This window comes from Hirundo rustica, chromosome 1, assembly GCF_015227805.2.
Source record: "Hirundo rustica isolate bHirRus1 chromosome 1, bHirRus1.pri.v3, whole genome shotgun sequence".
Lineage (NCBI taxonomy): Eukaryota > Metazoa > Chordata > Aves > Passeriformes > Hirundinidae > Hirundo > Hirundo rustica.
This window is the reverse complement of record NC_053450.1, coordinates 131,294,231-131,309,503: the sequence shown is the minus strand read 5'-3', so window position 1 is coordinate 131,309,503 and position 15,273 is coordinate 131,294,231. Positions and strand designations below refer to the sequence as shown.

Genomic DNA, 15,273 nt, shown 5'->3' with positions numbered 1-15,273 from the left:
GCTTCCTCTTTTTCCCCAGTTTTATAAGTTGGAAGATTTTAAAACATTTAGAGATGACAAAAAAAAAAAAACCCAGGAACTTCAGCTTTTTACTTGAATAAAGTCTGAAATATTGAACAGAACAAGCTCCTCGTTCTTCATTTCAATTTAGACTGATATAGTCTGTATTCACAAAGGGATTTTTGAAGTAGGTTAAATAAGAACTCCCTAATGAAAAAAACGCACTAGTTTGAAATCAGTCAATTTAATTACTGTGTTTTATGAAGGCCATTACCCATTGCTGATTACTAGGGTGATAAAATCTTTAAGCTTTGGTAGCCTCCATAGGGGGTGAGCTGATCTAAGTAGAGCAAAGTCCAGTCATTATCACCCTAAATACTTGTGTTTCTCATTACAATATTCATTACTTAGGTTGCTGAGAACGCTTTGAGGTCTTTATGTAAGCACTGGTTTATTCCTCTGTAGAAAAACAATGCTATGTTGATAAGTTAAAACCAAGTTTTTATATACTTCTACAGTTTAAAATGAGGCTTAGCTACATCCATACATAGAAATGCATGAATGTATACCTCTGAGTAAAAATTTCCCTATACACGCCTATTGATGGCTGTTTGCTGTCAATGGGGTTGTATTAGTCTGATAAGAAATGGAAAGGGATATGAGTAACCTTGTTATTTCAGTCTGTTTGGATACTTAAAGAAGCTGGAATGGAGGCTTATGTTCCTAATAACAATCTTTATTAGGGAAGTACTTTCCAAGAGGGAAAACTGAGCTGTGATCTAATTAATCTGAGTTACCTAAGGCTGATTGCTGAGGATTGGAGCTCTTTATCTCCAGTGCCAGCCTGAGCCCTTGCGCTTTCCTTTCTCTGCCACCTCTTGAGTATCATGTGGCATCACTGGCTCTCTGCCCTTCTCAGTCTCCCTCATCATGGGTTTCAGACTCGCAAAGACTTCATAAAACTGGTGTTATGTAAAAGATAAAAACTTTGCAAATGCTCTTTGCACCTTTGGTTGTAAAAGAAGCAGCCTCTCATCCACCTTCTATTATTTCTTTTTCCTTTTTTTTCCCCATGTATCTCTTCCAGGTCATATTCTACTTGCACTGTGAGTGCAAAATCCCTTACTCTTATGTTTAAAAAAAAAGTATTTTATTTTAAAAAAGAACTCCTGAAATGTGTTAGAGAGGGATGTGGATCTGGGTTATGGGGAGAGGAGAGTAACCTGTAGAAAGGGGCAGAAGAACTCAGTGTAATTAAGCCAGGGAAGCATGAGCCTGGTGGCAATATAGATGTTTCATGTTTCTGCAGAGTGCTTGGGGCCGGAGGAGGTGACCTAGTGGAGCTGAGGACATGCTGCCACCAACGCATGTGGCTGCAAGCTGGCGGTGTATTCATTGGAGTCAAAAATTAAAAGAATATTTTTAACTATCAGAAGGCTGAAGTCCCGGAGTGGATAAAGACAGTGGGACAAACATCCTCTCAAAATGTCCCCAGGATTTTGTGGTGTGCTTGTGTGTGATGAAGAAGAGGGTCACACCTGGTGTACAGGGTCGCTCTCTTGCCCACGCCTGAATATTTGCTTGTTCTTGGCAACAAGACTTTCTTCTGTTTCTCTCTCTGGATAAGTGGACACAAAATTCTACTTTCATTTTACTATCTGAATGTTACTTGTTAAAATTAAAGAGGAAGTGTCAGATTTTTAATGAAAGTACCTTTTTCCATTTGTTGATTAGACAGTGAAATTAAATGGGTATTAGTAAAAACAGACAGAAGGGGTGGGGGTTTAAAATGATCATCTTAAAAATTCAGTTGATTCTTTATTCTTAGCTTCCACTTACTTATGAAGAAATATTTCAGCAGTTCTCCAGAGACAGCTTACTAGCTCCCTAGAGAATTTCATGGGGTAAAAAGACATGAGTTTCCAATATGATACAAATATCTTTTAGAAGACTTATTCAACTTCTCGTCATATGAAATAAGAACCTTGAGAAACCCAGTCAACCAACCAACAAAACTCTGGCCCTAGTCCTTTTTATTCATTTGCACACCACTTTTAAAGCTGACTTATGTTTCCTTTTCCTTTGCAAAGGCCCAGATCCTCCCCCTGCAGAGAGGATCAGAGAGAACAAGCCACATGTGACAGGAGTTAATCATGTAGCTTAATGCTCTATTGGAAGGCACTCAGATAACGAAGTGATGAGAGCGGCAGAAGAGAATCTGTAAGAGATCATTCCCTTTCTGCACAGTGCAGCCTGCAGGAGGGGGAGAAGGGAGAGCTGTGTGTGACAATCTTCCCGCTGGTATTTTCCTGCTCAGCTGGGAAGCACTGTAAAGGGCAAGAGAAAAAGAGCAAAGGGAAGCCCAGATCGGCCATACCCATCTGTCCACATGGACATTACTGGCGCTTCACTACTAGTTCCTCAGTTACTGCTTCTCCTGAAAACTTATCAAGAGGCTTAGTGGGAAAGAGAACCTGGGTCCAGGCTTTCTATGGTAGCTGTAGCTGAGACAGTGGCCTCAGTTTTAGCTGCTCTGCTCCCACTCTAACCCTGTATCGTGGAACACTGCAGGGGGGCACAGCTGTAGTTAGTGCATGTTAGTCATGTCTTTAAATATCTAGTTAGTCTCTTGGGTGACATTTTCTCTGAATTTTTTTACCCCCTTTCTGATGTAAAAAGAAATGTTACTGAAAAATGTCTGTAGCTTTAAGTAACAGAGTATGGAAGAGGAAAATTGCCAAGTATGAAATTTAGTTTAAGCTCAGTTTGTGTGCAGCAATTTGCAAATTTCATAGAAATCCGTGACTTATCATTGTGGTGTTAAAACACTTCTGAAACGAGAGCTGCTTTGTATAATTAATTTTTTCAGTCGATTTTTGTGGTTTCAACCTGTCACATCCAGTAGCAGTTTTCATTTTGAGCATCCTTAACTATGTTTTCAATCTTTATGGATTGCAGATTGGTCTGTATTTTGAACATGAAAAAATACTTAATTTGTGACTTGGAAAGTAACAGTTAAGTTATCAGCTGAGGATAACTCTGGATCTTAATGCATCCTATTTTGCAGCTAAAATTCTATATTCTGTGTTTAATTTCACATAAAAATGTGAAATCCATACTGCAGTGCCTAAAGTGATGGAAGAATCTATGTCAGAAATGAAAAAAAACCCTAAAAACCAACAAAATAAAACCCACTGCTATTTCATGATAGATGAGCTCTTGCAGATTATGGGATGTGTACAAGATCTCAGAGAAGGCAGCAACTCTCCTTCTGACTAAAATCTTCGAGCAGTTTATAAGCTGCTGTGGTGAGAGTCCATTTGCCAACTGTGAGCTAGAAAGCTGTGGCAGACGTTCTTTACAGTTCCTGTTCTGTCAGGTTTGCTGGCATGAATCATGGCATGGACATGGCCAGCTTGGTCTGGATGGGAAGCCAGCTGAGCTGAGTATGATTTATTCCTTCCCTGAGGCAACAGTCCTTCAGGCAGCTGAACTTCCAAGGAGGCACCTTTGCCAGTGCAGCTACCCCGCAAGCTGAAGCTCTGGTATTGCAAGTGAGAACAATGGGCCCATTCGGCCAACCAATGTAGTTGTCAGTAAAAACAATAAATAGTAGGTCTTGGAGAGAACAGGTCGAGGGCTCCTTACCTTCTAGTTTAGTTCTTTGGTATATTTTAGGCTTCCTTGTGCAATGATGACAACTGATAACATACTTTGGTAGAGGAGGAATCCTGATCCCTTAGCTCCAAACATTAAATGTCCTGAAATGCATGTAAAACATTCCAGGACTTGTCAATGACTTTGAGAAATGACAACTGGAGCAGGGCTGAGATCCCCATGGGAGGTGAATGGCAGGCAGCACGCCTTGCTGTTTTTCTCGATCCACCTGCAAACTGATGGCATTACAGAAGAAGTGGAATGGCAGGAACTGCAAGATCTTTGTTGCTTAGGGCACCACCTCTGTTGAAGCAAAATTGTGAGCTTTCCTTAAGCATGGCAGATGTTCTTTCTGCTCTTTCTGCTGGTTAACTGTATTAAATCTCTTTTGTTTCAGGATGACTGATGATTACTGAATGTTTTATCCTCTGTAGTCCATATCAAGTGCAACATTTTGATGCATTGGTTGAGGGAGGCATAATCTGTTTGATTATCTTGGAGATCATTCCTTCTGGTTAACTCAGGAGAGCCTAAGCCAGCTCTTAGAGGTTTTAGAGGTGGAACTGTAGCATTGTCTACAATTAAAGATACTTCCTACTTCCTTGTTTTCTATATGGCCTATCAAGTTGTAAACCTTCAGGCTGAAGTTTTCCATAATTGGTGTTTACTCCTAGCACAGGTTTTGTTGTTTCTTTTTTTTTTTTTTTTTAAAGATTAAAGACAGTACCATAACACAAAACCAATAACGTGCTCAAATTGAGGGAGTTAGTCTTAACTCTGACATTTCCTATCTTTGAAGTGTTACAGTCTGCAGTCTTAATGTTCTGTTAACATGCATTTGTGTGTCACGTATGTATAATTTACGGGCTATGTTTTAGTTTGTTCTCCTGTTAGACTGGCATCGAGATGACTGATGCAGACAAAGAGTACTAAGTTTAGAAAAGAATTAATGGGCATTTAAATGTTCAGTTCTTTTGTAGGCCCTTTGTACAGCATATCTTTGCACATTACGTATAAATTATTAAAATAACACTATTGTTATCTTGGTATTCAAAACATAATTTGGCATCAACTGTGTAACAATTCAGAAGTTACTGTTCTCCTTAGAAGAAGAAAAGTCAGAGTTTTCTTAAAATTTATTCAGTTTTGGTTTAAGTTGGTGTGTTTTGATATCAGCTAATATTTTGTCTTTTTTTTACTAAGGCAGCACTAGTTAAATCAGACCCTGCTGGAGAATTTCAAAGAAATAAATCACAACAGACGTTAATCTAGATGAGGGCTAACTAATTAACTTCATGGAAGGGTGGTGTATATTGTGTCTGTGACACTAGACTGACTGCTGTGCATAGAATAAATGCAGTATTTAGGTTGCCTATGGTATTCCACCCCTTCAATTAAGTAAACAAATATATATAGAGCTACTCTGGAGTGTATCCTTTGTGGTCTAAACACTGTATCTTATTAAAATCATCTGCATGCAGTATGTGGGGTTTGAGTTCCTGCCAGTGGTTTCATCCATTGTTAACAGTGATGCTCGGCTCTCCCAAGAGTTAAATACAGTGGTACTTTAGTTATGTGGAAAGGGTGCTCTTGGTTACTTTGGTGGCCATTTCGTTGCATATTACCTCCCACTTTGTTTCCATCCATGTGTGTGGCACAGGGTGTTGCCTGAAAAAATATAGGCTTTTTCAGGAAATAAAATATCCATATAGGTTGAGAAAAATATCAAAGGCAGCCTGTAATTGATTCTGGGGGGCAAGACCAGGGCCAGGATAGGTGTGTTCCTGTCTGGTCTATGTGTGTTATCAAGATACTTAATATTACATTTTTCATATCTGTTTCACCTCAACAGTAGTGACAAAACATCTGTTGAGCTCCAGAAGATAGGATCAGTTCTGAATGTGGAACTATAATAGTTTGTTATTGTTTGTATTTCAATCCTCATTCTTCAAGTGCTGTCTTTTACCCAGAAAATGAGACCAAGTGATTATTCTATTTATTAGAAATCATTAAGTTCAAGTATTTATAGTTTATCATCATGAAACACATTTTTACCTACAATGTCGTAACTGCATTCAGATGTTAATCCATTGCTCGAAATATTTGCAGCAGATTTCTTTTCAGCACTTAGAGATATGGGCAATATAAGTTAACAAAAATTTTGCTCATAGAAAATACAGCTGAAACTGCATTTGCCTGAAGCTATGTTTATTTGATGATGCTGTTAAATTGAATTGGAGGAATATTAAAATAGTGATAAGCCACATACACACATAACTTAGTGTGAAGTCTGAGATTTTAGTCACTAGTTCACCAGACTTGCTATTGTCCACAAACTCAGATTAATCTGAATATTTTCTGTTTTAATTAGCTATCTCTTCAAAGAGTGTTTAACTCGCCCTTTTAAAAAATTGTAATAGCAACAGACTATTTTAGAACCTTGAACTTTTATATAGTTTTATTTTCCCTGCTAGATATGAGATTTTATGGCATATACAGCTCTGTGGAAGCAGAGACAAGTAAACAGAATTGTTTAAAATAAGATCACCCTTTTCCTCCAAACAGCAACAAACCCAAATGTGACTAACAAAAGATGCGTGTTAATCAGAACGCGTCTGACTTTTTGGAGCATGGTGATTAGCTATAAGAAAGCCATCAATTTAGATCAGAACAAGCTTTTTCTTAAAACAAAAATAAGAAAGCATTGTGCTTCTGCAAAATGTTTGAATGGGTCACAGATTTTTGAACTGGGAACCGCTATCACCCTTGGAGTGTATCTTGGACCACCATGCCGGCTCGTCTGCAAGCTTGTAATTGAAAACAGTGTGTGGCACTAGGGCGGCGTGGGCCGGCTGCAACCACAGGCTCTGGCAGAACTTCCGAGCCCTGGTGTAGCTGCTCATTGTCAGATTCTCCATTTACACCTGTGTCCACGGGACATGTGGGCCAGAAGTGTTACAGGCCGTGCTGGTTGGAAAATTTCACTCCTTCACAACAACCTCTCAAGTCAGTGATGATGCTGAGGAGGTTCTTCCCAAGGCTGTTTTTGCTTTGAGGCTTCTGAACTCTGGGTGAAGCCAAAACAACAGTGACTACTAAACTGGTGACTGGGATCACATAATCGTTTCACCAGTGATCAGTGCTGCAGGTTATGAACTATTGTCTCAGTGACAGGTAAATAATCCCAAGAAGTACAGTCATTAAAAGGAAATGGAACAGGTTCAACGTGGACAACTGTGCTCCCTTTGAGCTTATAGGACACTGGTTCCTCAGAAGCAGAGGTGGTTTCTGCTGCTGAAATTGCATTTTGATTCCTTCTCAGGGGAGTCCACTGCCCTCAAGGGAGAGCTGTGATGGACAAGAGCATGGAGGGATAAAGGCAGGAAGGGTTTGTCCACTCCCACCCCAAAGATTTAGAGGCTTCAGGGAAGGCAATGAGCCAGAAATAAAGTGAAATGTCCTCAATGAATAATTCATTGGCTGGAAAGTGGTTTTTTAGGGAAACCGAAGCTATACAGGGATTTGGACAAATTCAGCTGAAACGCCCTCAGCCATAAAAAAGATGGATAGAAGGGAAATATACAAAAGTCTTGAAATATGTTGTAGTATCTTGTTTCAACCTTCTGGATAGACTCCTTTAAAAGGCGCATTGAAAAATTCGGGGGGTTTGTCTCAAAATCTTTCTCTCCTTCCCTTCTTCGCTCCTTCTCTCCTTTTCCCCTTTTCCTTTTCTTTTCCCTAACTTTAAAGAGCAAGTGAACTAGAAGCTGTTTTTTTATCTGAAGATGAAGTTGATGTTGATTTGTATCTTCAGGCACTGGTTTTTTTGTTACTTTTCTGCTTGTTGGGGGAGCCCAGCACTGATTGATTTCAGAGGACAGCATCAAGAGTTGTCTGGTCAGAGCATCTCCTTTTCCTGAGTGCTGTCACAGTGTTCAGTGAAGTTGCTAATTGCACCGTTTCTAGGAAATCACAGAAATACAGCTTGTGTCTGTCAAATCTCTGGTGTATGGATTGGAAGGTCTGCACACAGAGGAAATCTCTGGCTCCATGAGAAGGTGGAGGAGGCTGGTTTTGGTGAAGTTCACGTGCCTGGTGCTGCCTGTGCTCCCTGGTGAGCCTCAGGGGGGGAGCATCTCCAGCACATGCCATCAGATGCACATAAACCATCTCCTTGGTCAGTCCTAGTGGGGAGCAGGGCACGTTTTAGGGCAGGAATGCTGACGGGTAAGTGAAGAGCTTGGCTAGAGTGATCTCCCAAGAAACAGAAACTTCAGAAGGTTCAAGGGCTCTGTGGTAGCACTGAGATGGTTGTGTACTGCATAAATCATGTAGAATGGTGACACATCAGCAAGGCTAGGACGGGTGCTTGTCAGGAAGATCCTGGCGGCCATTTTTCACAGATAAGACTGGTTTTCCTCATTGGAATTACGGTCTGGTGCAACCTAAACGTACCACGATGTTAAAGCTAAAGCAGTATGAGTAATTCAGTAAATTAATTAGGTGTGGGTAGCATTCGCCTTTCATTGTAAAGGGATCAGAGGAAAACACTTAATAGCTTTTATGTTCTTGTTCTGCTCCACACCTTAGCATCAGTTCATTCAAATAACCTTCTGACCCAAATAAGTTATTATATTAAATTATTATGCTTTGGTGAACATTTCTACCCTGCATCAACATCATGACATGGAAGTTAACACATGCTGCTTTGTAGCAACTGGAAGCAGACAGAAAAATTGCCACATAAGTGAGGAACACCCAGACAGCTCTAAACCTCTGCCCTTCCTCCATGGAGTATCTCCTCATTTCTTCCACCTCTGCCCTGGTATTTACAGAAAAAACATGTGCAGAAAAACTGAGAGGGAGATTCTCCAGATAGACCCAGGTCTCCAGCACTTGTGGGTGTCAATGTGCCCCAGTGAAGGAGCTTGAATGGAAAATGACTGGAAGGGGAGCATTAATCCAGAGAAGAATTTGAATTAGAGTTTGTGGATACTTTTGTTTTTGTTTGTGGTCTTTTCCTGTATAACTATTGTGGTTTAGTATTGGGGCCTTTGGAGAAAGAAGGAGTTTAGAGAATAAAAGACAGTTTTTCCTTTGACTTTATTATTGTCAAGGTTTCCCTCTGCATCCCTGAGGAATTTATATTGGAGAGGTTTATTCTACTAACAGTCTATTGGCAGGATTGGCCCCTTGTTGAAAGCATGATGCAGTGCATGAGATTAAATAAGGTAAAATAAGATGAAGTTGTAAGGAATTAGGTTGCATGTGGGCACTGAATATTTTTTCCTCTGTGCTAAAGATATTGACTTCAGTAATGAATTACTTTGTGAGCTGAGTTACTAGAAATGGCCCAGACCTTGCTAACACTGCCAGCTAAAAGTAACACATGTAATGCACACATTCCTGGGGAGACACTTCAAGTTTGAGATACTAAGTTGCTCGAACTTTGATTTTATTTATCTGTGGCCATGCTGTGGAGTAAAGGCAATTAAATTATCTCAATGTCATAAATATATTTAATTTTTTTCTTTAGAATGACATATTTTATTTTTCAGCCACTTAATACAATGTAATGCTGTTAAGGACCTTACAAGACAAGGAGCAGTGATGCTTTATCAAATTCAGAAAGTCCTTTGCCTAGGATATTGCTCCACTTTAAACATTTATCTACCTGAAATCAGGGAGACTCATTTCATTCAAGAGTTTGACAAGTGGTAGTACTGTACACATCAGAGGAAATGAAATCTTTTAGAAGATGCAGTAGTAACAGGGATATGGTTGCACAGCTGGTTTTGGTTCCATCTCTGGTAAAAGGATCTGTGCACTGCCCCTTACTAGTATACAGAAGCCAGTCTAGGTGTGGCTGTGGCCAAATGTGTGCTACAGGTACTTGTGTGCTGGTGCACTGACCTCTCTTCTGGTGCTACAGTTCCTTCTGCTGAGGGATTTTGAAAGAACAGAGTGATCTTTCAAATATAGGCCATCCCAGATCCACATCTGCGCGTGTGAGTGTGGAGACAGCTGTACGAAATGATTAACTCTTGTAAGTCTGGTCTCCATTCCTGGGAGAAGTAAGGGAGAAAAATGCCAGAAGTGGAAGACAAGGGAAAACCCAGAGACTGCAGCTATGCCTATATTAACTGGGCTGAGATGGCTTTTTCACAGGTTGCATTTCTCAGTCCGTAGCCTCAGCTGATGCTAACTGTACTATATTTGGTGTTTCAACAGCCAAAAGCCCAAACTTGCATACCAACCCTTCATAATGTAACTCAGTCACTGATACATGTATAATACATGGGAAGCTTTAAAAAAGACACTGTGTTTTCCCCAAAATACCGGATGTAGAGGCAAAGCTAGATAAAAAAAAAAAAAAAAATTGAAAGAAACCTGATAATCACCAGTGATATATGGACGTTTAGATCTTGTATTGCAAATTCCTGTCCCTACGATTAACACTTGCAGCAGTGTATGTGGAGCTCTCACAAGCAGTTAATCTTGGACATATACACAAGCTCTTTTGCTAGCTGGGTGATGTAACAGATGCTTTTCTTAGTCTTCAGTTTTGGGTGTCCAGCTGAGATGTAGGGCAAAGAGAATAAATTGACTGTTTTCCAGTACAATGTACCATATGCCTCCTGGGCACCTATGATCTACCAGTGCCACATGGACATAGCTGACCATCTGCCTGGCACTTCTTGTGGTGTATTAAAAGATTTGAGTCAGTTCAGGTTGAATACAGGGTAGTACAGGCTGGATTAGCTATGGTTGTACCTGTGGAGTCCCTACAGCCCCTTGACATAATACCCAGGGTCTGGCCTTGGCAGGAGAGATCAGAGAGTCACCTGCCCAGCCCGAGAGAGAGGACTTCCCAGTGGTGCCTTGCACACGGTGGTTCGTCCCAGTTTCCCCCCTCCCCAATGCCCCTGGCCCTCTGGTTTCTCCTTTCCCTTGTGTCTCCATCGGTTTTGGGACGCCGGTGACCGGCTCTGTTTTCCCTACAGGACACTGATCTTACCTGCCCTTTGCCTCAAGGTCATTGGCTGCTGAACCCCATACTTAACCTTGAGCACAGCACGTGTTTGGTCCTTTTCTGTTCTGGATTCCCCTTCAGCACCTGGAAATAAACCTGGCTGGAACTGATCTAGTGCAAAGGCCTTCTTGCCTCTCCTTGCTGAGCTAGCCTCGTGGCATGTGTGGATGTGTGAGTGATTGCTTTGCCTGAATTCTTCCCATGCGGGCTTTCCGCTGGAGAAGCTGAGCGGGATCTGGCAGTAACTCCACTCCTAAAAGATACACTGCTACATATACCCATTCTTCAGTCCAAAGGCATCCATTCGCTAAGGTGGACAGCAGTTTATTATAGTTTCCTGTAGTTTCCAAAACAGTTGCCTTCTTCAGTACCAAGCACTGTGTAATGTCTTGAAACAGTTATTCTTTCATATTATATGCAGGACGTGATCACAGCGCTTCAGGAGGGCAGTAAAAACTTGCATGGATCATGTGGATGCTTGTTGCTGTTTTCTGGAATTTGCCTTAATGAAAACAAAGTTGGGAAAAGTGCTTGTTTTGTTTTGGTGTTTTGTTGGGGTTTTTTTTCTTCTTTTTGTTGTTGTTGTTGTTGTTGTTTTATTTCCCTTTTTTCTTTTTTTCTTTTTTTTTTCTTTTTTTTTTTTTCATTTTTTTCTTTTTAATTATCTCAATCCCAGCTTGCATTATCTTCCAGAAACTGCAGTATTGGATCCAGCTGGAAATGACTGCAGTATTATTTTGCCATAGCACTAAAGCATTTTGTCTGGAAGTTCAGCTATTTAGATTACATGTCCCTCTTGAAGCCTAATGTTCAAGAGTTCTTCATTAGAAACATCAATGGTATTAAATGGAAATGGATCTTGCATGATATAAAAAAATCAGACTAGTAATGCAGTATCCAGTTGGTATAACATTTCCATTGTAATGCATTTCCTGTAACTGTGAATTCCTTACCATAGAGGAGGGTAACTAAAATAACACAATATATTTATTTTACTACTTAGAGCTTTAATGAACTTCAGGAAAATAGTTTCAACACAGTGTTTTAAAAGCTCTGTTACCTTCCGCACACTGACCTGGGTCCTGCAAACAATTACACTCGGGCACAGCCTTGCTGACTGCCAATGGCCAGCTCGTGTGTATAAAGTGAAACATACGTGTGTGTACGTGTAGAGATCGAGGCCTTGCTCTAGTCTGGAAAATCTGAAGTATTTTAACCAAGGGGTAGATTTTGCAGCAACAGTACAAAATCAAGCAGATAAAGCCTTTTGCTCTGCCACTGACTAAAGGCTCCTTCTAGCTGGTACTTGAATGGGAAACTGCCAGATGTGCCTTGTGAGCGTGGCCACGCTTTCCAGGTACCAGCCCCCAGCGGTTTGGCGAGGCGCACGCCATGCCATGCTGATTGCGGCAGGAGCTCTCCTCAAAGGAGGTGCCTCGGTTTGGGGCCAGAGCGAGAACCAGTCCTGCACCACGGGTGTCCTAATTAATTCTCGCTGGTTTGTCCTGCAGCTGGCTGTTCCACACAACGACGAGTGGACGCGCTTCGCCCGCACCTTGGTGGAGATCCGTGCCAACCGAGCCGACAGCGAAGAAGAGGGGGCGGTGGAGCTCTCGGCATAGAGCAGCGCCCGCCAGAACAGCAGCTTCCCCCGCTGAGTACACCAGTGTTCAGTGTCAGAGGCAGTCTTGCTGTGGCTTTTGATGCCAGTGTACATGCCAGTATTGCTCAAAGCATTCCATATTAATCACACTGCTTTACACAAGGCTGAAAATATCCAGAGCATTTTCATACTTTATATTTCTGTCTGAAAAGTAAGAAAGAAAAGACAAATCAACCCTTTATGGGTTTAGTTGTTGCCTTTTAACTACTTAGTAGCTGTATTTAATAGCTAGGAAACCCTGGTTAAACTTGTGCTCACATTGCCCTTCTGGCATAGTCCTATTAAATCCATATGAAGCCAGATATGATTATGTGCAGATGTGGTGTGCTTCACTGTATGGGACTGGGCCAAAGACTTTAGATGTGGTGTATCACATGGTGACTTACATTATGAATGGATGTACTATACAAAAGTTGCTGCTCCTTATTTATTGCGGTGTGCTGCATGGAACATATTTATTTGAAAGCATTAAAATAAATGATCCTAAAGCATGTGCATAATGAGAGAACTGCATTGTCTGTGTGCTGCTGTAGAGGTTACATTAAAGTCCATGTAACAATTACAGTGCATCAGTTGTGCTTAAGATACAAGATCTATAAAGGATCTTGAGTGGATGGAATAAGTTCCCTTTCCTTTTTTTTTTTTTTTTTTTTAGGTGCCTATTATTTCTAGGCATGTTAACTATATTTCAGATACAGTTGGTCACTGATACTTGTCATGCAAGTTAACACTAACAGTCTGACAAGGGGCTGTGGTTCCCAAGTATGACACCACTATTGCCAATAAAACGTATCAGGCCTGTTCTGTTGCAGTGTGGTTGATCTTTCCTTGCCAGCAGTGCTCAGTATGCTCACTGCTGGTGAGGCACTGGGCAAATGTGACTGCCCTGACACAGAGAAAACTCATGCAGCTGCTCTGTAAATAGATACCTTTGGCATGGGGACTGCCCAGTAATGGACCCGTGTGGATCAGACCCTGATACAAATTTTACATGGGCAAGCACTAATGCATGTCAGCTTCTGGGCTAAATTTTATTCTCCCTCCATCCCTAGCATGCTTACCTGCACACACACGCACACACAGAGCAGCAGCATGCTGCCATATGTGCTGAAAAAAGAAATAGGAGAGACAAGGCCTCCTCACGCTGTCTTGAGAGACAGTTTGGGACAGGGGACAAAGGAACAGGCTCCTTTTTGACAATCTCTTTTGGCTTGAGCAAAGAAACAGAGTGCAGACTGGTCTCAATTGAGAGCTGTGGCCCAGATGGATATTAGGCTGCTCGATATGTCCATGTCACAACACTGTGCTGAGACAGAGGACAGCTGTGACATCTGGGTTTAGCAGTGGTTCACACTCAGGGGCATGGAGGCGAACCATTTTAGCAAGAAACACTGCAGGTCTGACAAGAAAGATCTTGTACATAAAGTTTCTGCATCTCATTGTTGAGCAGCCATGTTGAGGAATGAACACATCACCTGATCATGTCTGGGGCTATGGCCTGATCAGAACCACTGGGAAGTCTGCACTGGTAAAGCCAGGGAGGCTGAGAAAATTAATCCTTTGGAAAAGCTGCATTTCCTTTATCTTGGTGGTTAGAAGCAACTCCCAGAGAATGTGCATGGGCTACTTTCACCTCCATGGTGGAACCTGCAACTATCTCCCAGTGCTCGTGGAAGTGTCCTGTCACTGGGCTGTGGGGAGCATCTTCTCCCAGAAGGTCTAGTACACAGCAGAGATATATCAGTCACTTTTGGGTGTCTCCCTAAGACTAAAGCCATTGTTAGAGAACTTTGTGTTTGTGCTGCTCCCCTGGGTGCTTTGGGAGTTGTCCTGAAGAACAAGTGTAGCACTTGCAGCACTTCTGTAGCTTAAAGGTGAATGGCAACCAACAGCCAGGTGAGATGACTGTAAAGGAGCAGATCAGGTATCATCTTTGGGGTTTTTTTCCCCAGTTTTGCCCTATTTTCTTTTCAAAAAGTCTAAGTGTTGTCTGTGTACGTGGATGAGGCAGATGAGGTGCAGAGTGCAAGGGGGGGAGGCACACTTGGTTCTCAGTGGGTCACACGTGCAGAGGTGGATACAGAGCAAAGTACTGCTGTCGTGGGGGCGGAGGTGGGAACTCGCTACCCTTCCACCCCGTGGAGCAGCTGCATATTGCAAAGTGTGAGGACACCATCTGAGATTGCCGGTGGTGTAACAGGAAGGGAATTCAGCCCTTCATGTCTCCTATTCATCATAATCAGTGCAGTGGGAACAGCTGGCAAATTTGCTTCTACTTTTTCCATATTACTATTCAGCTTTTGGAACCTAAGGGGGGTCTGCATGTTCATGTCCAAGTTCTCCCTACTTTATAGCATTAATAGCTTCTGAAATGGTTTTAAGAGCAGCCTCAGAGGACCTTCAGCAGTTGCTGCTGTGTGCAAATCAATATGACCACAGTCCTTTCCTGAAATTTTTTTTTTTTTTTGGGGGGGGGGGGGGGTGTCAGCAATACACAGATGAAACAAGATCTGAATTTCCACAGTAATCACTGAGTTTGTATATACAGAGCAATAACGTGAAAGAGCCATTTCACACAGCTGAAGACAATGGAAAAGCACCCAAGAACAAGAGGCATTTACTTCCCTGCTGCTGCTCATGATTTTCTTGCAGTGGAGTTTCTGACCTGCCCTTGTTGCTGCCCTTCCAGAAATCTCCCACAGTTCTTGTTTGTTTGATTTTCCTGCTGCTAAACAAATAGATGCATTTCACTGACTTTCTAAAACAGCCCATATGACAAAATGTTACTCAGAATCTGCCCAGTAGGGAAATAAATACAAAATTATCCTTTAATTTGAGCAGAAAGAAATCTTCTTCTGTCTCTTTTGCCTACAAATATCCAGAGACTAGAAGGAAGAACATAAAGGGTTATGTCCTATGC

At 41.6% G+C, this 15,273-nt stretch overlaps 1 protein-coding gene across 9 annotated transcripts in view; it reads left to right on the top strand.

Annotated features, from left to right (window-relative positions):
- The window catches only part of DYNC1I1 (dynein cytoplasmic 1 intermediate chain 1), a 188,242-nt gene extending 175,085 nt beyond the window's left edge, over nt 1-13,157 (top strand). For all 9 annotated transcript variants that reach the window (XM_040072622.1, XM_040072601.1, XM_040072612.1 and 6 more), the window contains one exon: nt 12,202-13,157. In XM_040072622.1, coding sequence (XP_039928556.1) covers nt 12,202-12,312 — 111 coding nt within the window. In that variant the 3' untranslated portion in view covers nt 12,313-13,157. The remainder of the gene's footprint in view (nt 1-12,201) is intronic.
- Nucleotides 13,158-15,273: the final 2,116 nt, after the last annotated feature.